Raw genomic sequence first — 25,326 nt, forward strand, 5'->3', positions numbered from 1 at the left:
AGGGAACCAGGGCTCTTAACTCCCTCCCAAGAGGCAGCTGCAAATAAAGCCTCTGGATGCCAACCTCACTGACAAGACTTGCTCCAGTCACTCTGACGTTCTGCGCCACCCCTTGCTTCTGCTCTGTAATGTGGACTTTACCTGGTATTTGTCTGCCCATTCACCCAACACAGTTATATTTAAAGTGTAAAAAATGGTCACAGGAACTGTCCAGGAACCCATGATATTATATAATTTAAGGTTTACAATCCTAGACATTACTCCTTGCTAAATTATTGGATTAAAAATGTCACAACATGCTCAAAGATGGAAGTTTAAAGATCAATAAGATACTAATTGCAACGGATTGAAACTCAATTATTTTTAAATCCAGGGATTCAAAAGGATTTTAAAAATAATAACTGAACATCTTTTGAGGATAAAGAACAAAGTCATTACCTTGAAAACTGCTAAATACAGAAAAACAGCAAACCTCCATGAAATCTGCCCCAGAATGAAATGGTACATGAAGGGCAGCATCTATTCATGAAAGCCATACAGTTAGTGGCAGCAGGGAAGATGGTGGAATAGGAAGCTGCAGGAATCTGTCCCTCCAGCAAAATGAAGGAACTGGCAGAACTGTCTGAAGCAACTATTTTGGAACTCTAGGTCAAGTAGAACATCTGCAGCATCCAGCAGTGAGTTTGATGGAGAGACCAATAAATTTCAATCAACTTCTGCTTTCAAGCAGTAGCAGCTACCAACCCCCATCCCACAAATCCATAACTGGCAGCTGTGGGACAGCCGCAAGTATTCTTAGTATGGCCTGTTGAAGCCAGGGTGGGCAATAAAGACCTTTCCTCCAAAAACTGGGACTGTGAGTCTGATTGGGGCTTCTGATTGCTGAGAGGTTGGCATAGAGTTTTCTACCACCATGAGCTGAAGTGGCTTCCCAGCCAGGAGGGAATTGAGAGAAACAAGACCTATTTACTTTTTCCTTCTTCGGAAATTCAGTGACCACACTTAACAAGGAATACACACTTTGAAAAAATAATTTGGAAAAGTCACAAAAAGTCAGTTCCAACCCTCAGCAAGCAAAACCCAGCAACCCCTGAGGCATAGGAGAATTAGATTTCCAGAGTATTATCAGTCAGCTTGGGCTGCCACAGACTGGGTAGCTTAAGCAACAAATATTTCTTACAGTTCTGGAAGCTGAAAAGTCCAAAGTGTTCAGTCTCAACTAAGGCCTAGTAGCAGGCCAAGAACTGTTTCTCAAAAGGAAAGTAGTTATCTGCAGAGGATAGCAGGGCTTTGCTCCAAAATCCTAAGGGTGAGCACTGTGATTCCCTACAGAGGACTGCAAAAGGCTCCAAAGAGCACCCCTATCTGCCACTGACCCATCATATACCACTGGATCATATGGACCAAGTGACAGAGCAGCTCTGTGGCAATCTGGACCTGTTTCAGAGCCTTCTCTTGCTCTAGGCCCTACTCAAAACTAGCAGCTTTCGAGTCACTTGGTAAATGTGCCAGAGTAACACACCCAAATGAGGAATATGTTGCTTCCAAAACACTAAGAAGCATTGTGCCTCCTTTCTGGTTGTAGGAAGAGCCAGATGCAACAACTTAACCTTCACCATAGAAGAGATACTCCAATGAGCCACACACCATTGGACTTCTAAAAATTTCACTGAAGTAGAAGGCCCTTGAATTTGTCAGATTTCCCACCCTCTGACATGCAAATGTCTTATGAGTCTAGAGTAGTTGCTACTTCTTACTCAGTCCAATCAGCATTAATAGCATGCTATCTTGTGGAAGAGAAAGGCATCAAGATCTTTGTGAACTATATTATGACATAGGGCTGAAAAGTTGGTATACCCCTGAAGTAGGACAGTGAAGGTGTATTGCTGGCCTTGTGAGCTGATAGAAACTGCTTCTGGTGGTCTTTACTAACAGGGATGGAAAAAAAGCATTTACCAGAGCAGGTGCTGCATACCAGGTACCAGAGGATGTGTTAATTTGCTCAAGCAGTAAAACTACATCTGGAATAGCAACTGCAATTATAGTCACCACCTGGTTAAGTTTAAGATAATCCACTGTCCTGAAAGATCCATCTTTTTTCTGCACAAATAGGTGAGCTGAATGGAGATGGGGTAGGACTCACTATCCATGCATCCTTCAAGTCCTTGAAGGTGGTACTAATCTCTATAATCCCTCCAGGAATGCAAAATTGCTTTTGGTATACTATTTTTCTAGGTAGAAGCAGTTCTAGTGACTTTTACTTGGTCTTTCCCACCAGAATCTCTCTCATTCCAGAGGTCAGGGAACCAGTGTGGGGATTCTGCCAGTTACTGAGTATGTCTATTCCAATTATATACTCCAGAACTAGGAAAAATTACCATAGGATGGGTTCAGGGGCCATCTCACTGTGAGATGAACCTGAGCTAAAACTCTACTGATCACGACCTCCATAAGCCCCTAGGTGAGCCACAGTGATGTTCTGGGTCTCCTAGAATCAGTGTCAGTTTGGAGCCAGTGTCCAGTAGTCCCTGAAAAATCTGATTTCCTTTTCCCCAATGCACAGTCACCCTGGTAAAATGCCGTATGTCTCTCTGGGAAAGGCTGGGAGAAAGATTAACAGTACAAAATTTGGTAGCATACTGAGGTCCTTCCACAAGGGGACCCACCTTCCCCGTCATTCAAGGTGTTCTGGGTGTGTAAACCGGGTCAAATCTAGAAATCAATTAAGGAGCCGTGACTTTTTTTTTTAAATTCAGGTTAGATGCTTGTTCACATGACCTAGAACTCTTCTGCTTAACAGATCAAGTAAGAATTGAGCAGACTGCCCAACTATTTCTCTTCTAGGGGCACATGAACAACTAGCTAATGCCATAGGTCTCTGGGAGTCAGACTATTCTGATTGCTGCTTTGACTCTGCTGTCCATTATGGTAACCAACCCCAATTGTCTTTGGTGATTAAGTGCTTACCACTTAGCCCTGCCACCCCAGGATCCAATTATCCCTGCTGCATTTAAGGATCCCAGCTCAGTGGCTTCCCAGCTCAGATCCCAGCCACTTCCCACTGTAATTTCTGGCCTACAGAGAAGAGCAACCATACAGCTCAAGGATGCTGGGGCTCCCCTTAAAAATTTATTTCTCACAGTCATGGTAAAAAGTGTGTCTTCTTGGACCCTGCCAGGATGGGTGAGGAGATCTCACATAATAAATCTATTCTACCATTCCAATCTTCCTCAGTCTTGGATCCTTCCTCTGGAGTATACCAAGGCAGTTCTGACATTTCAGACTCCATTTAGAGTAAGCCACCTTTTAGTCCACATCTCAGCCAACCAACCAAACTGTTAGAGCCTTTCTAACTCCTCGAGCCATGGTACCAAATCCAGGATCTCTGCTTAGTGGGTCCATTTCAGTAAAGTCAGCCCCATCCAACTTCATATTCCTCTCACCATCACCCCACACCCAAGATATCCATTCCCACAGGATTTCTGTCTGTATAAATTGGAAAAATCATGTAGTTCTTTCAGAGTGCAGTGCACCTCTTCATGGGCCACACTTTATGCCTCATCTTCTGGGCTGTGCTGAGACTTAACTCTAACAATATACCTGGAAGCAAAGGGGGGTGGTGGGGGTGGGTCTTGAAAGAAATCTGCACCGTCTTGCAAAGCAATTATCTCGGGGGAGGCCATTACAGCTTCCTCAGGCAAAGTGTGGTTAATCACCTCAGATAGGGGAGGAAGGGCTGCTTCTACTGGCAAAGAAGACTCATCAGAATTTAGGGGTTCTATTTTCTCAGTTTCATCAGGATCTTCCCATATGTCTACATTCCAATTTTCAGGATCCCATTTCTCCCCTATCAATACCCTCAGTTTAACAGCAGACACCATGCAAATTTGAGATTTCAATTTACACTGTAATTTAGTCACTTACAGGATGACACTCCGGATCTGAATTTCAGAAATCTCAGTGCTGCAGCTACGGGACCTAAGGTTTTCTTTCAAGGCAGATATAGAAATGTTCAGGTCATTATTGGGCACTCTGAACTCATCCTTTCCTTTCCACACTTTGTCCAGTAGAGTTAGAGCAGCCAGCCAATCTCATTACTCATTAGCTTGACAAAAATGTTATTAGGTATCAAATACATGGTCACTCAGAGCCTTTTTAAAATATTTGATTACGAGTATCCCATGATGATTATTTTACATATCACCATTGCCACATCATCAGTGCCTTCTATACCACTTGAAATAAGAGTTATTAGTCGCTTTAAATCTAATCAGATTAGAGATTCCAAAAACCTTAGAATTCATAAAACTCACCCTTCAGTACAGAAAGAGAAAGAGGGAGGGGGCCAGGGAGATAGAAAGGGAGACAGAGAGGGGAGGAGGGACATAGGGACAGAGAAACAGAGAGAGAGAGAGAGAGAGAGAGAGAGAGAGAAAGAGAAGAGACCACATTTTGTGAAGACTACTGAAAACACTGTAACTGCATAAATCTAGGACTGTCATGGGAAGAGAGACCAGATATTCTCAGACCACAGAGCACTGCTCTCAAACACTGTGACCACAGCCCTTTTCAGCAGAACCAAAAATTTCACAGTCCACCCAGGCCTTCCCATACAAGACATAACATACTAAGACAAGGCTATCCATAACAACCCAAGAGATAAGAGAATAGGGCGTCCATGAACAATAATAGGCTGCTATTCAAAAGGAACATTGGAAAACAAAAAATAAGTCTTAGAAATTACAAACATGATAACAGAAATAGAAGGTAGGAAGATAAAATTCAAGAAATAAAAGCAGAACAAAAGGATGAGGAGAATAAAAAATGAGAACAATATTAGAAGATCAGTTCAGGAAGTCAGATAACAAAAAAAGGAGAAGTTCCAAAAGGAACACATTTTAAAAACTGAGGGGGAAAAATTATCAAAGAAATAATACAGGAAATTTCCCCAGCTCTGATGGACAAATTAGAGAGCTCACTGAGGGCCTACCACAATCGGCTTGAAAGGACCCACGCCAAAGAGCATCATGAACCCCAAGACCACTCCAGGAACACCAGTCAGCTGCTCTCTGGATAACTAACCACAGAGCTACACAGTATGGTGCCCTGCATGCACCCTTCCTGTTCAGGTTTTCATATTTTAACTCAATGTTTTTCCTATAGTATTATTTGGCATATTAAAAAAAAAAACCTTATAGGGCTTCCCTGGTGGCGCAGTGGTTGAGAGTCCACCTGCCAATGCAGGGGACACGGGTTCGTGCCCCGGTCCGGGAAGATCCCACATGCCGCGGAGTGGCTGGGCCCGTGAGCCATGGCTGCTGAGTCTGCGTGTCTGGAGCCTGTGCTCCGCAACGGGAGAGGCCACAAAAGTGAGAGGCCCGCGTACCACAAAAAAAAAAAAAAAAAAAAAAAAAAAAGCCTTATAAATGGTATCCTGCTGTACACATCTCTCTGCAACTTGCTTTGTTTTTTTAATACTGCTTTGGGATTTATTCAAGCTGATATGTATAGATCTAACATATAACAGTTACCATGAAAGAATTAGTCTATTTTGTGACTAAAACATAGCTTATATACCCAATCCCCCTTGAGAAGCAACTGACTGCAATCACTCGCTTCCATCCACAATCCTTTAATGAAAGTTCATGTCCACACATGCTGTGCACAAGTGCCAATGTTTCCCTAAGATACACATCTGAAAGAGCAAGGTCACAGTCATGGGGTCTGTGCACCTCTGGCTTCACTAGGTATTGACAACTGCTCTCCTAAGTGGCTGAACCATTTCATGTTATTGACAAAAACATTAGAGTTCTTATCACCCCACATCTTAACCAACAGCTGGTGCTACCCAACTAATACATGTGTTGGTTTAATTTACCTTTCCCTAATCACTAGGGATGCTAAACTCCCTTTTCATTGGTCTTTTGGGATTTCTCATTTGTGAGACACTGTGGCAGAGACAACTAATGATGCCTAGTGTCCATTTTCCTGTTCTTCCTTCCATAATGGAATGCCTGAGTAATCTCTCACAACTACCCCGCTTCTTTGTTCCTAGGTGTAACTATGAGATTAAGTCCTACCAGTAGGATATGAGCAGAAGTAATATGTGCAACTTTGGGGTCACCTTCTTAAAGACAAGGCTGTGTTCCCTGGCCTCCCTCTTTGTTCCCCTTTCCCATTGGCTGCGAATGAGTGATACCAGCAACTTTTGATGTAGTGATGGTGCCATGTGATAAGACAGGAGACCTTCTAGCCAACATGCAGCCAGAGGTGAAGGCCTAAAGCAGGGCTTTCTATCTGCCTGGGATAACTACCTTCTCTGGATCATTATATGGAGGTCTAACTTATTTCAACCACAATATTTTTGGATCTCTGTTATAGGAGCTTCTTAGCCTAAACTCCAGTCAACGGCCTTTACTAACTTTTCTGCTGAATTGCCTTTTTCTCATTTTGCCTTTAACTAGCTGGGTATTAATCCTTTGTTGGGATATGGGTAGGTATCACAAATACTTTCTCCCAGCCTCAGGTTCATCCTTTCACTTTGTTGTTTGTCAAAAGAAGATTTACAAACCACCCAATTGTTCTCCAAAAGGATTATACCAATTGTCATTCCTAATAAGCAGTGTATGAAAATGCTTATTCACTATCCTCAGTTGGTATTGTGTATTCTTACTTTTAATTGTTACTAATTTGATCATTAAAACCTAGATTTCCATTATTTTAGTGTGTATTTCTTTGATTTCCAGTGCAAATGAACATTCTTCTAAATCTCTGGTCTCTATGTCCTGTTACGTATTGAAGATATTTAATAGGTGTCTCAATTTCCTACAGGAATGTTGTGTTATTCTGCGAGGGCTGACTGCTATAACAACTCCCGAAATCTTAAGGGCCTAGCCCCAATAGAGGATTATTTCCTGTTCACACTGTAGTCCAATTGAGGGTTGGGGTCAGCGTTCTGCTCTGGGAAGCCATTTGAGGCCCTAAACTCTGTCTAACTAATGTTTCTGTCCTAGGGCCTTCGAGTCCTGGAGGATTCCAGCAGGTAAAGGGGAAGACAGTACTAGAGATTGGGTAGCAGGGCTTTTAGAGACTAGGCCTGCAAGTGACCTACATCACTTCTGCCACAACTCAGTCATATAAACCCCAAACTGCAAGGGAGGGTGGAAAAATGTCTAGCCATGTTCCCATGAGGAAAACTCACAAAGGTCTGGTGATCTTACATCTCAACCACCATAAGCACCCCCTCTAAGAATAAGATGCAGGGCCCTGTTCCCTGTAGCTCTAGCACGATGCCCTTTACCACATAGTGCTTAGAAATAGCAACAGGTGGTAACTGCAGAGTGGGGTCACTCAGAGGCAAGGGGTCTCACGAACAGCAGCCATGCAGCCCTGGTCTGAGACAGGGGGCCCACATTCAGGGCCCATCACTGAGAGGCTGCCACCTCATCCTGAGCTCTCAAGCAACCATTCCAGACATGGGGGAGAGGTTATTCCTACTAGACTCTAAGATCCCTGACTTACCTTATATGTCTTATAGTCAGTGCAGCGCTTCTCAAAGTGTGGTCTTTGAGACCCTCCAAAGGAGTCTGGGAGGTCAAAGTCACCTCATACAATACCACAACACTATTTGGCTATTTGGCTTTTTACTCTCATTCTCTCATGAGTGTAGAGTGGAGTTTCCAGAGACCATGTGACCTGTGATAATCACAGCAGACTGACTGCAGAAGCAGGCATGAGAATCCAGCTGTTTTCTGCTAAGCTTTATTTTAAAGAGAGGTACAAAAATCTGAAACAGTGCCACTCTTCTCACTACACGTTTTGCTTTATAAAAGTTATTTTTCATTAAAAAAATGTTATTTATGTTACTAGGTCATGGATTTATCATTGTACTTTTTAAATAAATAATTATTTAATTTCTTAGTTTTAAAAAAATATGGTACATATCGGTATATATAACCCACATCAACAAAAGTTCTTTGGGTCCTCAGTTTTTAAGGTGGATGGAGTGGCCCCCAAGACTGAAGGTTTGAGAGTGGCTAGTGCAGTGGCTAAGATGGTAGCTTCTGAAGCCAAAATGCTTTGGCTCAAACCTTGCTGCTCTACAGCTATGGTAAAGAAATTAAGATAAACTACACTAACGAACTTAGTGTGTGTGATCTTGAACAAATTACCCGGCCTCTCAGCCTCAGTTTCCCCATGGGTAAAATGAAGAACAACACACTCTTCTTGACTTGTCTGCTGATTCAGTGAGGTAATCCCCCTTCAACACTTAAAACTGTCCTTGGCACATACTGCACACTTAGCGAACGCTGGCCCTCATTACTTGCACGCCCACAGCAGTCAGCCCAGTGTAACTGTCCACAACAGGGGCACAGCATGTGTTTTCAGAAGGCTGAATGTGTAATAAATATGGGATGATGGAAAAGATACCATACCTCAGCCATCCAAAGGTCAGGTTATGATTACAGTGTTTGTTTACCTGTCAGCCACATCCAGGTCAGATTCCATCTTGTCCAGGCCTCTCGAGATACTGTCAAGCTGCTCGCCCTGATGGTGAAGGACTCTGGCTGTGTCTTCCAGACGCTTCTGGGTACAGGCCATCAGACCAGTCAACTCCTTCCCCTTGGTCATGGGGGTGGATGATTCCTCAACAGCAGCTCCTGACTGGGACAACAGCATCTCTCTCCAGAAATGCTCGATGATGCTGAAAACGACATTTCGACTAGGCTGCAAGGAACTGAACCAGTGCTTGTTGTGGTCCTTTTCCAGGATGGTAATAGAACTGAAGATAAAATAAGAAGCTTCTTTCTTGATCTCAATTATACTAGAAAGAGGAAAGTTGACAAGAATTTCTCTAGTTTTATCAGTCATAAATTTTAGTGAGAGAGAAGTTAATGAAAGTTTTCCAGGGACCCATTGCTTCTCAAGTTCTAAATAATAGGAGCATGGCCAGGTGTGGACGCAGATGTCTCTGCTCATCTGGTTCCTAGGTCGGTTTGTACTACGGCCAAGGTCACTCTGCCTCTGAAGGAGAGGGGGACAAATTAGTGGATAGATGAGCCTAAAATAGGACATCACACTTGGACTAGAGATACTAGGACACTGACAGCAAGGATATGGTCTGGATTCCAAGCACACTGGAGACGCCAGCACATGGCCAAGTCCTCACCTAGCAAGGACTCTCACACCACCTGTGATAGGCAGGATGAAGACCTTGCCCTACTCAGCAGAGAGGTAAGGGCTGGGGCCAGACTTGTGCTTGACCCAAAGCATCAAGGTCCCCAGGGTCTCTTCACTCACCAGAGCACCCACATTGGGACCAGGGTCCACAGCTGATGTGACCAAAAGAAGAAAATCACTGGAAAAGACCACCCAAGGATTCTTCATAGGAACACCATCAGCTGTGATGACCCCTATCAACTACACACTCTACAAGTTTCCAAACTAACATTCTCCTTTTGAAATTTTTATAAATTTACTTAGTTTTATAAATTTACTTAGAAAATAATCTTACAGACAACCTTCTCCATTCTTGTAATCCCAACTAATTTTATAGGGTTCTACATAATTATATAATTATATGTATATATTTTATATATAGTTATACATAACAAAGGTGTACTATTCACCATTTGCACTTATCAATGCATTTTTTTTTTTGACACGCTGCACGGCTTGTGTGATCTTAGTTCTCCGACCAGGGACTGAACCCAGGCCCTCGGCAGTGAGAGTGTGGAGTCCTAACCACTGGACTGCCATGGAATTCCCTGTGGATGCATTTTAAAGTTATGAATGACAGATTTGAAACAACCCTTGTAGAACACTTAGTCCAACCTTCTCATTGTACAGATAAAGAATATAAGGCCAAGAAAAGATGAGGACTTTGTACAAGGTCAAACCACAAGTTCATGATATTAACATGGCTAGAACTAGGCAGGGTAATGCCTAGTCCAATGCTCTTCCAATTAGAGGTCCACCTGTAATATGGCGTTTCTTCTTTCCTTTCTCCTCCTTCTTTCCTTCTTTCTTTCCTTCCTTCCCTCTTTCCTCAAATCCTCGTTCTCTCTCTCTTGCATGCACACACGCACGCGCACGTGCACGCACACACACACACACGAGTTTAATTATTACATGATTTCACTTATAAAAACAGGAGAAGACATAATATTATCCCTAAAAATGTTGAAACGTGTGGACTTTTACAGAATGGTACAGGGATTCTCTGCATTTGGTTAACAAGTTTTAAGCCCCCACCATGCCATGCTGGGCTGCAAGTACAAAAGAAACAACAATGACATAGTCCTTGGTTCATGGAGCTTAGAGTCCACTGGAATTCTATAAATTTCCTCATTGAGTTATATTCTAAAGACTCAGACTCTTCAATGTAATTACTGTATAGACGCCACATCAAGCAGCACAAGCCTGGACAGCAAAAGAAAAAGGCAGTACCTGCACCTGAAGAACCTGAATTGAATTGAGATTCCTAATTATGAAGAAACAAAGTGATCTGAGATTAGGCAATGTATCATCAAATATGAAATATGTTAATGTAAACAAAACCCCAAAGCTCATAGGGTTGTAGGCATGATACAGAATGTAAGGAAGTCTTAAGTGGACTACAGTGGCAGTCTAATTGGTCTCCTGCCGCTGGTACTCCAAAATACCCCCCCACTGCCACTGCAATTTTCTTTCCACAGTAAGAGAGGCCCCATCCAGCCCTCGGCCGCTCCCACCCTCTCTCTCCCTTGTGGGGCTGTATGGAACTTACGCACACTTACTGTACCTGTTAAATGGTAGGATGACCACTTGTTATTTGACTGCAAGCTCTCAAAGGGCAATGACCATATTTTATTCATAATCCTAACTCAGGAAACACTCTGTGACTGAATAAATGGAACAGACACTCGTGGTTTATGGTATCTGTCCATCTGTGACTCTCAGCATAGCTGAGGTCAATGCTCAGGCTGGTCTCATCCTACTGCTTAATTAAATACTGCACATACAAGGTATGGACATTATGGAGGCAATTCTTCACAGTGCTTCTCCACATTTTATGTCAAAAACTGACATAAAATTTTATGTACCAAAAACTGTCCCAGGCTATCTTCCTTGTAACTGTGGACAGTGTCTCCCTCCTGGTTGAAAGAAGATCTGTTTCCTGACCAGGATAATAGGTCAGTGTCCCCTTGGAGGCAAGTGTTGGACAGATTTGCTAGCAGCCCCCTCATAAGCTGTGACACAAACCCATGGTATATGCAGCATCCACCTGTGCCCTCAGAATGTAGGGGGCAAGGGGAACAGATGCACACATGAATCCTGCTGTGCCATGCATAACAGGCCCTTTCTGACAGAGGGCCTCCTCTCTTCTGCCACATCTACAAAACTATGGCAGGCTCACTCTTCAACCCGCAATAAAGTCTCAGACCCTTCACAATCCCCAACAGTGATGTGCAACACAAAGATCATTCTACTTTGGGTATGGGTTCTTCATACGAGAATCTCTATTAAGCTAAATATTTAGGAAGCAAACTCTACAAATCAACTCTATTGATTCATAACACCCTAGGATGTTTTTATTTGACTTACGGGAATTAAAACTTTCCCCAAACTTTAATTCATTTTAAAAATAAGTACATGAAAAGTTCAGAAACAGGAGTCAGAATGGTGGTTATAACTGGGGAGAAAGGAGGCCTTGACTCTGTGGTGCTGGTAATGTTCTATTTCTTGCCCTGGGTGTATTAATTTTCTGATAATTCAAGATTTGTGCATTTTCGGTTCTTATGATTTGTTCACTTTTCTTCATTAATACTTCAATGAAGGATTTACTAAATATTTAGTAATAATATAAGATTTTATTAAAAATTAATAATAAATGTACATATGAAAGATATACCAAAACTAAATTTCAGCTGGGCATTACAATTTCAAAAACATCTGAAATCACTGCCTTAGGTAGCAGCACAGCTGGAAGACTACAGCACAAACCTTTCATATGGACAACGGCAGGTATTCCCACTCATCTGTGTGTGACCCCTGGCTACTCAGCCCCGCTGCCTCCACTTCCTGATCTGTCAATGGGATAATAATTGTACCTATCCCACACTGCAGCTGTAAGGCTTAACTGAACTGATAATGTGAAAGGTGCTTAGAAGAGTACTTGGCACCTAATATATGCTATAGGTGTTATTACAATCATTGTGAATACTACAAAGTATCTACAGAACTAACTCAGCTCATCTATTAGGAATGTGAAGAGTCTACTCTTGATTCCATTTCTTTAACGACTGCTAAAACATCACCATACCCAGAATCTGTTATTTGGTCTCATTAGTTTTCACCACCTGATCAGAGTTGGCTATAGACAGCACCTGGCCACAAAAACAAACATGACAGTGAAAAAGAGGAGAAAGAAAGAAGGAAGAATGTGCCTAGTGTACACAAAATTAAAGTGCCAAACAACTTGATTCCATTATAAGAGAAATAAATTTAACTCCTATGTTAATCAGATTGAAGTACTTCCCAAGTACACTCTAGAACTTCTCTTAATCACAGTAGCAAGGGCTGACCCAAACTTCCCAGATATGCGTATGTGCCAATCAACCCCTGTTACTCAGTACTACAAATCAGTCCAGTCTACCAGCTCTGCTAATTACTAATACCTGAAATTAGGACAAACCTAAAAGAAAGCTGCCATATTAAGCATGAGAATTTTGTCATCACGACAAAATGATGTCAGGGCTGGAGGGACCACAGAGATCATCTCCAATTCACTTCATTCAACAAATGAATGAGCACAACTCTATCATGGCAGAAGCTCTAAAAGTCCACTGATAGCTTGGCTAATACTCTTTCAGGAGTATTACCATCTTCAAGTGTTTTCTCTGAGTGTCAATTCTGAAAAAGCAATAGCCTTAGGACCTACATATTTAAGGAGATACAATACAGTGCAGGGACCAGAGGGTACAGGGGTAAGGAGACAGAACATATACAGTTAAAGATAAGCAACAATTAGACTGCAGATACTTGCACTGAACTGCAAAAACAGTAAGTGGTAAAGAACATTCTAGAAGAGACTACTGCAGATTAAGATTATAAGGAAGGCAAGCCTCCTACTTGAAGAATGTAGCAGGGCTGGAGCAGGAAGAAGCAGAGACTTTCCACTCTCAGGTCTGGTGCCACCTTCTTGTGCGTCAGTAGGAATGACCATTCTGAGTCACAGAGGAGCCTGAGGCTTATGGGGTCAGAAACTTCCCCAAGGAGACACAAACCCAAGAATCCATCTTCTTAGGCAACATGATGATGAATGCCAGACCAAGGGGAATCTCAACACTACAAACAAACAATCTCATACTCCCAACTCAGCAGGGCTCTGTAAAGGATCCAGGAAACCCATGCTCTTATGTCGCTGGAACGCTAACGAAGATCTCAGGTGTTTAAAACTCCTGACCTCCTGTACAGAAGACTGGTGTCTTCTTTAGGGGCTTTATGTGTGAGCTCCCTGCACACAGTGGGACTGTGTGGAAGCTCCCTGCGTGGGGCAGAGCAGCTGGGAGGGTGCCTTTCCTCTTTAACAGTGGTTCACTCTGGACAAAAGGAACTGTAAAGCCAAAGTGTCTTCATCAGACCTTTCTCCCTAGTAAGAAGGACACTCACCTGAGCACTCTGAAACAGACATAAAACAGACTACAGAGTGTCGCTGGACTAGGGCTTCTCACAGGACAGGGAAGCAAGGGTGTGTAGACCTTCAGCTTTTATGACTGACACACCTACAGTCCCCCATGAGCTGTGAGGTCCCCGGCGAGCCACCGGCACAACCTGCTAGCACTGTCCTGCCATGAGGCCACTCGGCAGTTATTCAGATGTGAATAATAGAAAAGTTTTTACTCTCAGCATTAGGGACTACTAACCCCATCAACCATGGTTTTCAGTGTTTCCACGTTCAAAACAAATGTCAGAGGCAAGGTACCTCTGGCCTCAGTCACTGCAATGTGCTCACAGCTCGGGTCAGCCCCTGAAACCAGCTAGACTCTGGTTCTCCTGGCTGAAAAGAGCCTCCTGCCACTTGGCCACCCCCTGTCTGCCATGAACCACCCCCAAGAGAGTCGAGGAGGGGCCATATCTTGTTTACCGCTATTCCCCATACTTTGAGACTTTGATTTAGCATGAAAATTGAATTTATATTAACAATTGCCTGACCCAAGCTGTCATTCCTGAGTGTGTACTGAGAGGTATTCCCTAAGCACTGAGTGAGATTATGCACAAATTCCCCAAAGAATTACTGAGTCTGGCATTGCAGCATCCAAGGAACCATGCTGTAGTTCCAACTCCAGCTCTGCCACAAACTTTATGACTGTGGAAAAGCTATTTCATCTTCTGGGCCTCTGTTTAACCATGAAAATAACTAAAAGACCTAAGGGCAATATCAGCTCTAAATTATTCTAAAATTCAAAAAGAGAGAAAAGTTAGAGGAAAGAAAATTTAAGAGAAGAACAGAAACACTTCTCATGATTGTACTAATACAAGAAATATGAGAAAAGTACTCAGGTTTGACAAATACCAAGGAAAAAGCAAAAGGAAAAACCTGTGGCCACAACTTTTCCTACCACAGATTTCCATGGCAGCTTTCCCAACAGACCAAAATAAATGAGGATTAAGTGGAAGGGCCAAAGTGAGAACAACATTCCCGTGTGCATTAGAATGACCCCACCCACACCCTCCCTCTCCCTCAGCTGAGGACTCTGATACCACACCTGTTCCTGGGTGTCCTGCCTTTCCTCTGGTCTCCATGCACAGTTTGCGGGAAGCAGTGTCCCCGCTCCCTCCCTCAAAGACCAGATTCTAGTCTGGTCTCCATCCCTTCGACACTAGGAAAGGGCATGCTTTTTTTCCCCTAAAGGCCAGGTAGTAAATATTTTAGGCTTTGTGAGCACATGGTCTCCCTTAAACTATTCTGCCATTGTAGAGTAGAAGCAGCCAGCGACAATACAGAAACAAAGGGGTGTGGCTGTTCCAATAAAACTTCACTTATAAAACAGGTGGCAGCCAGACTTGGCCCATGGGCCATAGTTTACCAACCCGTCCTAGATCATCTCATCAGTTTACACTCACGCTCTAAGACCATCTTAAAACAGACACCCTCCCCACATCCCCGCAGTCCTCTCCACTTACTGCTCCTCCAAGAGACTCCAAATGCTTCCCTGTGCTTGCCCCCCAACCACCAGCCAGGAATCTCCCCCTCCAGACAGGCTCCTGTCCCCGCCACTCGCTGACACTTCTCTGTCCAGGCCTCCAGGTGGCCAAATCCAATGCCCACATCTGTTCTAACCTCTGTCCAACACACCTGCCCATCTCCTGAGACACATCACGTCTTGGTTTCCCGGATACCATGCTCCCCTGGTCTCCCACTCCCTGGGGCCTGTCTTCAGTCTCCTCTGCTGATTCTTCCTCTTCCACCTGACTGCTAAATGCTGGAATGACCAGGTCACAACCTTGGTCCTCTTAATCAATACTCTCTAAGTGAGTCAACACAGTTTCACAGCATTAAATATCACCTTCCAGCTGTTGCCTGGCCTGCCAAACTTTCCTCTCCAGCCCAGACTCTCTGAGACTTGAGTATTGCCTGGGCGTCTCCACATGACCATCTAACAGGCATCTGCAATTTAGCAAGCCCCTCCTTCTGCTCCTGCATTTCAGTGAAGGCACTGCCAGGTGAGTTCTCCTGGATCCCCTCTTCCTCATCCCTCTCAATCTGTCAGCAAGTTTTGGCAGTTGTATCTCACATCTGCCGTCTGCACCGCCCCCCATCCCCACAGCCACACGACTATGCAACACTGTCATTACTCTCCTGGACAACTTCCCACCTGACCTCCTTGTTTCACTCTGCCTCCCACTACCCGTTCTCTAGCCAGCAGCCAATGTGACAGTCATAAAACAAAATTAGAAAATATCATTCTTCTGCTGAAACCCTTCCCCATGTACCTCGAGTAAAGTCCAAAGTCGCCACCCAAGTCATGTAGGCTTTACTAACTACAGCCTCACCGACCAGCCCGTACCCTCTCTCTGCTCTGCTCTGTTCCTGTCTCAGGCTCCCCACCTGCTGCTCCTGGGACTCTGAACAGCCAACTCTACCTCACTCTCCAGGCCTCTGCTCCAGTGGCATCCTTGCCCCTTCACCAACCACAGCACTCACCAACCACAGTACTCACCATAATTCCAAAAAGCCTGTGAATGTGCTTACACGTTGACCAACTCAGTCAAAACAATGGAGAAGGCAAACATTACAAGGAGGGTGCCTTGTGCACAATGCTGGTGCATCATAGGAACCCATTAAATACGTGTTGAGTGAACCACAAATCATATGATGTGAAAACATTAACTGTGTCCACTGTGGACAGTTTTCTTCCATCTATCTGCTGAACTAGGTCTTCACTCTATGCTAAGTTCACAGAGTCCTCATTTGGTCCTCACCTGCTGTAAACTGGAACCCACATCTTCCAGTGAAAACACAACATGCCTGCTGAATTAGGGAGAAGAGGTCATGGCAAGGTACCTCAAGAGTCTTTGAGACTAATCCACACAGTGATGCTCCTGGGGAAGAAATGAATGGTCACAGGGACTGAACTAATTAACACACTGCAATTAGTATAATGGATCTCTCTTAGCACTTCCATCAGACCTGTGTTCTGGAGTAGACTCAGTATCAAGTAAACATCCTATTTTTAGTTAATTTCCAAAGTAACAGACTAAGCAACATTTTATACACCTTCCAATAACTCCTGACCACAAGAAGGCTTAGAGTCAGAACACTGGGAGCAGTGTCTCCAGGCACCAGTGGCCAGTCTTTTCCATTACCTTCACCTCCTGCTCCTCAGAGGCTCTCACTTTCAACCGGGGAGGTTTGCAGGTGTTCGTTTCATTACAATAACATAGCCTATTCACATGGTACGTGCTATCTTTCTAACCTCTCAGAGCAGACAACTAGGATTTTATGTTATTCCCACTGCATCTCCTACAAAATGCTAACTTTTAAACTCCACTCCTGCCATTTTTCTTTCTGGCCCTCTGTGGGGTGTGTCACTGAGATGTGACAAGGCTTAGAGCAGTACCCTGCTCCCAGATTCTGAGTCAGGTCTGGGTGGGGCCCAAGAATGTGCATTTCCCACCAGTTCCCAGGTGATGCCAGGGCTGCCGTCTAGTGGCCTTGGAGGGACACAGACCTGTGTTCCAGTCCCCTGTTCTCACTAGTTATGTCAGGGCCTCATGCGTATAGTTGTGATAATACTGTCAACACCAGCGAGCCATCATGTGAACTAGGGGAAATACAGGACAAAATGCCTGGTCCAGGGCAAATGCTCAAGAAAGGAGACCTTCTTTCCTACCCTGAGTTACTGGTTCAGTTGCCCCAACAATCCTGGGGAGCATGTGGACCTGCTGGCCTAAAGCGTCCCCTTTATTATGAAACTTAGTCTCAACCACAGAGCTTCAGAAGCTAGAATCCTGGGATTCTTCCCAGGCAATGTCTATCTGAATTTCATATTTCCCCTGTGAGGCAAACTTTGAGCCATATTTCTCAGTTCTTTAGACAATTATGAACATTCTGCTTCCCACACTTTTTCTATTTGCCTTCCATGATCTGCACTCACCACAACTAAAACCAAATAATTAAGGAACATCTGGTCAATATGTGGCAAGAAATTGACATCTGTTAATCTTTTTAAAAAAGTTAAAAGCAGCAAAAGCTTATATATATAAACTTACATACATATAAAATAGAAAGAGAGACTGTGTCTTTGTGTATGTGCGCGCGCATGCGCACGCGCGTGTGTGTGTGCGTGTGTGTGTGTGTGTGTGTACAGGGAGGGACAAAGAGAAAAAAAATGAATGAATGAGTGCATGCCTGGAAGGATAACTCTATATCAAGAAACAAAAGCTGCTCATCTCTGGATGAAATTAAGGGTGACTCTTTTTCTCCATTTTAACTTCCCAGTGCATTCTAACTTTCTGCCCAACACTGGCCCAATGAAGAATTCCACAGCTTGACCATGTGAGGTACAATGAGACAGACTGGGAAGGGAGCACAGTGCACACAGAATCACACAACCCCTCACACTGCTCTGGTTGCAACGAACTCTCCACTCCAACATCTTGCCCATGTTCTCAGCTCCCACTTTAGACCCCTCCTATACCTGGACTTCAGACTCTCCCTAACTCACTTTTTCCTAGTCCTCCCCTTCTCTGCCTTTCCCCACTTCTGGTCCTCGCTGTTCACCTTCTGCATAAGCTTCATACCCCTTGGAAAGAGTCCCCCCTCAAGCCCCGCTCCAAAGCTCAGAGCCCTCATATCCCCAGAATCTCACTTATGCCATCTATAAGGGTAAATAAACAAGATTACATCTTCACTGTTTAACAAAGGGGAAGAAGTTGCCCCTTCCCTGCCCTTTGAGTGTTTCCTTTAGTCAAGAATGAAACAAACTCAGTGTTCAGATTTTACAGGGCACAGTCACCACCTGCTGACTCAGAGCAGTAAACACGGACCTCCAGAACTGAGGCAGGAGTCACTCATCAGCTGCAGACTACACTGGTGCATCTATTTTTCCCTCAAGGAGATGAGAGAGGTCTTAACAGTTCATTCTTCTACTTCCTTGTGTATAAAATGTGTGACGTTCTGCCCAGCTCTGTACTCTCTTGAAGATGCCTTACATGCATGTAATCTGCTCATACAGTAATGAAACTGTTTTCTTCCTTTCCATATTGATATGGGTAGGAAAGACATCTATTTCTCCAACATGCTGAGACCCTGACGTGTCACCCCCACCCAAGTTCCTCTTTGATGTCCCCCATTTCAGGTCTGCTGGTGTGCACAGCCTCATATCCCCACCCTTGATGCCCCCACACCTTCACTTCAGACCCACCCTATTCCCCCAGCAACCCCTCCGGGTCCCCACCATTGCCCTAGTCCCCCAGCATGCCTCCAGGTCCCCACCATGCCCTTCAGGTCCCACCATCCTCTCCTAGTCCACAGCATTTCTTCCGGGTCCACAGCATTTCCTCCGGGTCCCCAGCATCGCCCTAGGCCCTCAGAACCTCCCTAGTCTCCCAGCATCCCCACCAGGTCCCACCATCACCGGCAAGTTACAGCATTCCTTCCAAGTCCCCATCAGCCCCCTAGGCCTCCATCATCGCCCTAGTCCCCCAGCATTCCCTCCAGGTCCCCAGCATCCCCTTAGACACCCAGCATCCCTCAGGACACTACCTTTGGCCCTTGTGCCTCTCTGGTAGCCCAGCCCACATCCCACCACCTTCCGTAGTCCTTGGAGCATTGAAAAGAGGAGGAGTCCTCACTTCGCCGGTAGCGTTAGGAGGGACCCTGACGGAAGAGCACAGGCCCAGCTGCAGACTGGAGACACGCCTTACCTGAGTCGCGGGGGAGGCGCGAAGTCGACAAAACTGGGGGCCGACACCGTTCAACAATCTCTGAAGCCGCGGGGGCGGGGGAACCTGGAGCTGGGAAGATCGTGCTGTGGGCCGCTCCTGTGCCTGCGCCGGGTGAGGGCCGTAGAATGCAGCGAGCATGCGCCCAAGAACTGGCTCGCCGTGTTTCAGGCTCGGCCAGGAACTTAGACCGCGGGCTCTAGGTTCCGCTCGAGTGCTCCGGGACGACCGCGGCCTATGAGTGTCTGTACCTCGCCGCTTTCGCTCTGGCCGGCGCGGGGCTGTGAGGCGCGGGTGCTCAGAGCGTGTACTCCGGAAGCAGGTTTAACAAATACTTCCTTTTTCACCTCCCTGTTTAAAGAGCAGAGAAGTGGGAAGCCGGAAGCCGGATTCTGGGCCTCCAGGAGCACTCTGTCCCCAGCAGCTCCTCCGACTCCGCGCAGCGTCTGTGACCGCCCCGCAGCCCTCCTTGTGCCCTGCAGCTCCTCCGACACCCCCCCGAGCCCCGCCCTGTTCCCGGGAGCCCTCCAGATCCCCCCGGCAGACTCCCACCCCACTCATCCCGCGCGCCAGGGACGGCGAACCTGGCCCGGGATGGACAGGGAGGCGCGCGTGTTCGCCGAGAGCCACTTCCGAGGCCTTGAGGGGTGTCTCCCCCGCAGGGTCTGCCCGAAACTGGACCGCGTGGACTTCATCGAGAAGCCGGACTCCTTTTCCTACGCCGACTTTTTCAAGGGTTACCTGCTCCCTAACTTACCCTGTGTTTTCTCCAGCGCCTTCACCGAGGGCTGGGGCAGCAGGAGGCTCTGGGTGACACCCAGTGGAAAGCCCAACTTCGATTATCTGCTTCAGAACTATGGTAAGGACTGAGCGCGAGTGCCCCGGGCAAGAACAGCATGGAGTGCAAACACAGGACTAGACTCTTAGGTCGGACTGTGAGGGAGGGCGCAAATGAGGACAGCCACAGAGGGCTTGAGGGAGGCAAGGCATGAGTCACTCCCCAGAAGAATTCACCTGGAGACGGTGTAGCAATGAGTTGGAGGGCAGACAGGGTCAGGGAGGATTGACAGGCTGGAGGACTCAGAAAAGTCTTGTCCCTGACCCTTTCCTTTCAGGAGACGTGGTTGTACCTGTTGCAAATTGTGGGGTCCGGGAATACAACTCCAACCCCAAAGAACACATGACCCTCAGGGACTACATCAGCTACTGGAAAGAGTACATTCAGGGAAACTACTCCTCTTCACGGGGCTGTCTCTATCTCAAAGACTGGCATCTGTGCAGGTAAAGGAGCCTGGAGCACTGGCCACAGCACTGCTTTTCAGTTCTGAGTGAGCCCTGGCTGCACACGGAGGAACTCATCTTTTCCCCAGTTCGGAATTTAACCCACTTTCCTCGGCCTGGTTGGAAGTGTCATTCTCTCCAATCATGGCCATCTCACCATGCCTGCACAGGCTTGGTTGCTATGAGGAATGTGGGCCTGGCAGAGGCACAGATGGGCTATGGTTACTCACCTCTTCTTTGTCACATTTGCCCAGAACCATGCTTGTCATCTTCACCTCCATCTAACTGGCAGCATCCAGCCTTTGCCTGTTCTCTCAGATGCCCCTGGGACCAGCCTCCCCTGTCCAGACCTACTTCTCCAAGTCAGGCCTGTTATCATCCACCTTGGCTGTTGCGAGTCTCCAGACTAGCTGCCCCGCCTCAAGTCCTGCACCCCACTGCTAAAGTCCAAGTGAGCTTTCAAGCAGGACTGTGCCCCAACCATTTAAAATCTCCATCACTAACAAGCAATGCCAACTCTTTAACAAGGCCTTCCGAGATCTGTTGCCACTACCATATGCTTCTTCCACCTGGGGAGCTCAAAGGATGTGCTCTGAGAAACGCCTCGCTCTTGAAGGCAGCCCCACCCCTTCTGCTGGCCTTCCCACTCTCTGAGGTGGTCCTTAGGTTTTGTAGCCATTTCCCCTGCCAGGGGTATGCTTTTCACAAGCAGAGAGGAGGTCCTAGTCAGACCCCCGCCATCTAGCACAGGGCCCTGGCACCGATCAGGTGCTCATTTAATGAATGAGTGAACAGTGGAATTCTTGTTTTGCTGATGCAGGAACTAAGACTCAAAAAAAAAAAAAAAAAATTCAGGCCCTTGTGATTCCCAAGAGCAATCCAAGAGTACATGAAGGGCACGAGCATCCTGCTCAAAGTTTGCCCTTGGTACTGTCTGCCACACAGCTTCTTACTTGTCAGAGAGACCTGGCCCGGCAGACAGTCACTAAGATGCAACCAGACTCTGATCCTAGACTTCACGGACTCATATTCCAACAGCACAGATGGACTCATAGATTCAGACACTCGTGCACTGTGAATTTGTGCTTCAGATAAGCAACGAGTAGTTTTTTGGGTATAAGTATGTCCCAGGTATTACAAGGGGCATACTTATCCTAGAAACTTGTTCACTGTTTATTTGAAATTCAGTCTTGAGGAAGTGTCTTGCGTTTTCCTTGGCAACCCAAAAATAAAAAGAACAAAGGAAGGCCTGGATCAGGCACGCAGGGGTAGCCACATGGGAGGTGATATCTGAGCAGGGTTTTGAACGATAAGCAGGAGACTGTCACTGTACAAAGGCATGGCAGCGGAGGGACCTGCATGGTGTTCTGGGGAACTACTGGTGGTTTGGTACTACTAAGGCTCTCCCCTGTCATGGGCTCTGACCGAGAGTGTTGTGTGACCATGTTGTTGGTAGAACTGCACTCTCCCTTGGGCTGGTTTAGAATGCTCCTCTGTTTGGGACCCCATTGGTTGGGTTGTGGGGATGGATCCAGGGAAGTGAGGGGTTGAAAAGGACCTCCGTGTACCTGGGCTGTCGTCACGCCTGGGCCTGTGGCTTTGAATCTTCTCGGCAGAATCAAGGTCACTGGTGTGGTTAAAAAAGTGGAGGAGGCCCCCAAATTCTGGAAACCAGCATGATGCAGATGATGCATTTAAACCCCAGCTCAGCCCGAAGCTGAAATCCTGGAATGGGTGTGGGAGTGGCCAGGAACATCTAGGTCACTGCCTGTACAAGTTGTCTAGGCTGTGTCACAGCACCCCCAAAACCATTTCATCTGCTTACAACTCTGGTTCAGTCATTTGGGCAGGGATCAGCTAGGGCTACTTGGGGCTGTGGTCATCTGGTGGCGGGTCTATGGCTGGGTGGTCTGAGGTGGCCCCACTTCTGGTGGTTGGTGCTGACTCCAGAAGGCAGGTCAGGGGTCATTCACATAATTTCAAAGCTCTCATGATATTTCATGCACTCAGGACGTGGGTGCCGGGAGGTTGGCTTGTAGCCACTTCTGTAGCTTCATGCCACTTTCTAAAGGGACTCCTCGGCGGAGGGCGTGTTCACTCTGCCCATATACTTCTCATCTGACTGGCTCAACGAGTACTGGGATGCCCTGGACGTGGATGACTACCGCTTCATCTACATGGGGCCCACCGGCACCTGGTAACCGCCTGTCTGCTCCCACCCACCATCCTACACCCCGTCCCTGGTCACTCTCCTGAACCTTCCTGCTGGTGTGTCAGCTCTTGCCCAGAGCCTCTCAGAGATTCCTGTTAGCCACGTAATGGAGTCGGCTGCCAGGTCTGGCATTTCTAAGCCCACTTACCTCTTTCCTCTGTGGAAAGAGCTCGTGCACCTCCTGTGTGATGTTCTGGGGTGGGGGAGGCTTGGCCCTCCCACCTGGCTCACAGGCCAGGTGTGAGAGCTGGGGACCACTGAGCCTGGCCAGTCTACTCAGAAGAAGCAAAGCCCACATCCAAGCCACACAGCACCAACAGAAGCTCTCGCACAGGTCGCCGTTCCATGCTGACATTTTCCGCTCCTTCAGCTGGTCCGTCAACATCTGCGGGAGGAAAAAGTGGTTCTTCTTCCCACCGGGGCAAGAAGAAGCCCTGCGGGATTGCCACGGTAGCCTGCCCTACGACGTGACCTCCCCCACACTCCTGGATAGCCGCCTACACCCCATGCGAGATCACTGTAGCCCCCCACTGGAGGTCACACAGGAGGCAGGCGAGATGGTGTTTGTGCCCAGTGGGTGGCACCATCAAGTCCACAACCTGGTATGCTGGGCACTCCCTACCCCATGTGCTGTGGCCCAGATGGGTCAGGGAGACAGGCCACAGGGCTCCACTGAGCTGACTCTTACCCCCGTTCACCTGTGCCCCTTGGCCTGCTCAGCAGCTCTTCTTGCCCTCGGCACCTTCCTAAATGCGTTCCTGCAGAGAGAGGGCTGAGCCCACCCGCCCTGATCCCATAGAGTGGGCAGGCTGTCCCTCTGGGAGAGCCTGGGTATGGGATGGGGCAGGCCATGGGCAAGGCTGGTACTGCATGTGGCTATATTGGTTCCCTGCATGCAGCACTGCTGAGGGCCCCCAGCCTCTTTCCCTCCCTCCCATGTTGCTTTCCTGGGCAACAGTGGGCAAGGGATCCACACACTGTGGTGTCCCAGCCCTTACGGAGCCCCATTCTGGGCTAATTGTGGATTCAAATGATCCCAGCTCCCTCTTCTCTGCTGGCTCCCATTGGGAGATGGAAGCAGCTCCTCCCAGCGGAGGAAAGCTGAGAGGACCTCAGGACGGGGAGGGGATGGTGCCCCCTGTGGGCTCACGGGGACAGCCTGTGCCCTACCCCTTCCAGGAGGACACCATCTCCATCAACCACAACTGGGTCAACGGCTGTAACCTGGCCAACATGTGGCACTTTCTGCAGCAGGAGCTCTGTGCTGTGCAGCAGGAGATCATTGAGTGGAGGGACAGCATGCCCGACTGGCACCACCACTGCCAGGTGGGACAACTGGTCTGAGCAGGAGGGGGGCACAGGATGAGGCTCACCAGGGCTATCTATAGTGGGAGGATTGGTAGGGGGCTCACCTGAACCAGGACCACAGTCAAGGGCAAGAGGGTGCTCACCTGGCCCAGGGCGTCAGTGTGGGGAGGGTATGGAAAAGCCCCAGGACAGCCTGCAATCTTAAGGGAGGGTGTGGTCTCTAAGGTCAGATCTGTAGTCTTGGGGGCCTGGTGGCAACCAGGCCTACCTATTTGAGTGAGGGTTCTGGGGCTTTCAGGCTGCAGGACTCAGACCCATTTGATCACTGGCTGGCCCCCAAGTGTCTCCATCCTCGAGGACTGGACTGTGTCTCAGGGCCCTGTGTAGCCTAGACTCGATGCAGGGTCAGCAGAACTTGCCTAGAGCTGTGAGTGAGCAGCAGCTCACTGGTTGTTCTTTCTGGCCCAGGTCATCATGAAGTCCTGCTCCGGGATTAATTTCGAGGAATTTTATCACTTCCTCAAGGTCGTTGCTGAAAGGAGGCTTCTCCTCCTGGCGAAGGGGATGGGTCCTGGCAAGGTGGAGGGCGGCAAGGGCACCAGGCTGGGCCCCCAGCAGGCCGCTTTTGACATTTGCCGCATAGCTGAGGTGCTGGAGTCCGTCGTGGCCCATCCTGACTTCCAGAGAGTGGACACCAGTGCATTCTCACCACGGCCAGAGGAGCTCCTACAGCAGCTGGAGGAGGCTGTGGCCACCACCACATCCCTTTAGTGCATGCTGCAAGGATCGGGTGCAGCACATCCTTGGGGGACCCTGGAGGCACCAGTGTGGAAGGCAGTCACCCTGTGCAAGGGTCCCTTCTGGAAATAAAGCTCTGTCCTCCTTTGTGGCCTGGGATGTGTCACCTCCCTGTTGAACTGTCACCTCGGCGTCCCAGGCACAATTCCTGCTCTTTGGGGTCTGATATGTCCTGGCTGTCTCTTGGCATCCCTGGGGCCCCGATGCCTGTCCAGAGGGTCCAGGCTCCTTGTCCTCGTGAGGCCCAGCCAGGACTGGGAACTGGATCCGGTGAGGGGGGGTGCATGGGGAGGTGT

At 47.3% G+C, this 25,326-nt stretch overlaps 2 protein-coding genes across 12 annotated transcripts in view; one reads left to right on the top strand and one right to left on the bottom strand.

Moving 5' to 3' along the window:
- SNAP47 (synaptosome associated protein 47) overlaps positions 1-19,572 on the bottom strand; it is an 87,525-nt gene extending 67,953 nt beyond the window's left edge. For all 7 annotated transcript variants that reach the window (XR_010942236.1, XR_010942234.1, XM_067732533.1 and 4 more), the window contains exons 1-2: positions 19,414-19,572; positions 8,480-9,024 (exon numbers count right to left, since the gene is read on the bottom strand). Coding sequence is in view for 5 of the 7 variants with exons in the window: in XM_067732533.1 (XP_067588634.1) it covers positions 8,480-9,024; positions 19,414-19,572 (704 nt within the window). In the remaining 2 variants the exon portion in view is untranslated. The remainder of the gene's footprint in view (positions 1-8,479; positions 9,025-19,413) is intronic.
- A 96-nt stretch (positions 19,573-19,668) lies between these two features.
- Positions 19,669-25,119, top strand: JMJD4 (jumonji domain containing 4). Of its 5 annotated transcripts, none has more exons than XM_067732527.1 (6): positions 19,669-20,290; positions 20,547-20,712; positions 22,784-22,909; positions 23,259-23,526; positions 24,104-24,250; positions 24,701-25,119. In XM_067732527.1, the coding sequence occupies exons 1-6, from the start codon at positions 19,669-19,671 to the stop codon at positions 25,001-25,003; spliced, it is 1,632 nt and encodes a 543-aa protein (XP_067588628.1). In that variant the 3' UTR covers positions 25,004-25,119. The 5 variants fall into 5 exon arrangements, with proteins under 5 accessions (XP_067588628.1, XP_067588630.1, XP_067588631.1 ...); XM_067732529.1 differs by having other exon boundaries at positions 24,758-25,119; XM_067732530.1 differs by having other exon boundaries at positions 24,176-24,250.
- The last annotated feature ends 207 nt before the right edge of the window (positions 25,120-25,326 follow it).

Source organism: Pseudorca crassidens, chromosome 3 (genome assembly GCF_039906515.1).
Source record: "Pseudorca crassidens isolate mPseCra1 chromosome 3, mPseCra1.hap1, whole genome shotgun sequence".
NCBI classification, from domain to species: Eukaryota; Metazoa; Chordata; class Mammalia; order Artiodactyla; family Delphinidae; genus Pseudorca; species Pseudorca crassidens.

Bases quoted from the DNA above. Each gene is read 5' to 3' on its own strand.
- JMJD4 (XM_067732527.1), top strand. From the start codon at position 19,669: ATGAGTGTCTGTACCTCGCCGCTTTCGCTCTGGCCGGCGCGGGGCTGT. The intron at 20,291-20,546 runs GTAAGGACTGAG...CTTTCCTTTCAG, and splicing joins TTATCTGCTTCAGAACTATG to GAGACGTGGTTGTACCTGTT. The intron at 23,527-24,103 runs GTATGCTGGGCA...TACCCCTTCCAG, and splicing joins ACCATCAAGTCCACAACCTG to GAGGACACCATCTCCATCAA.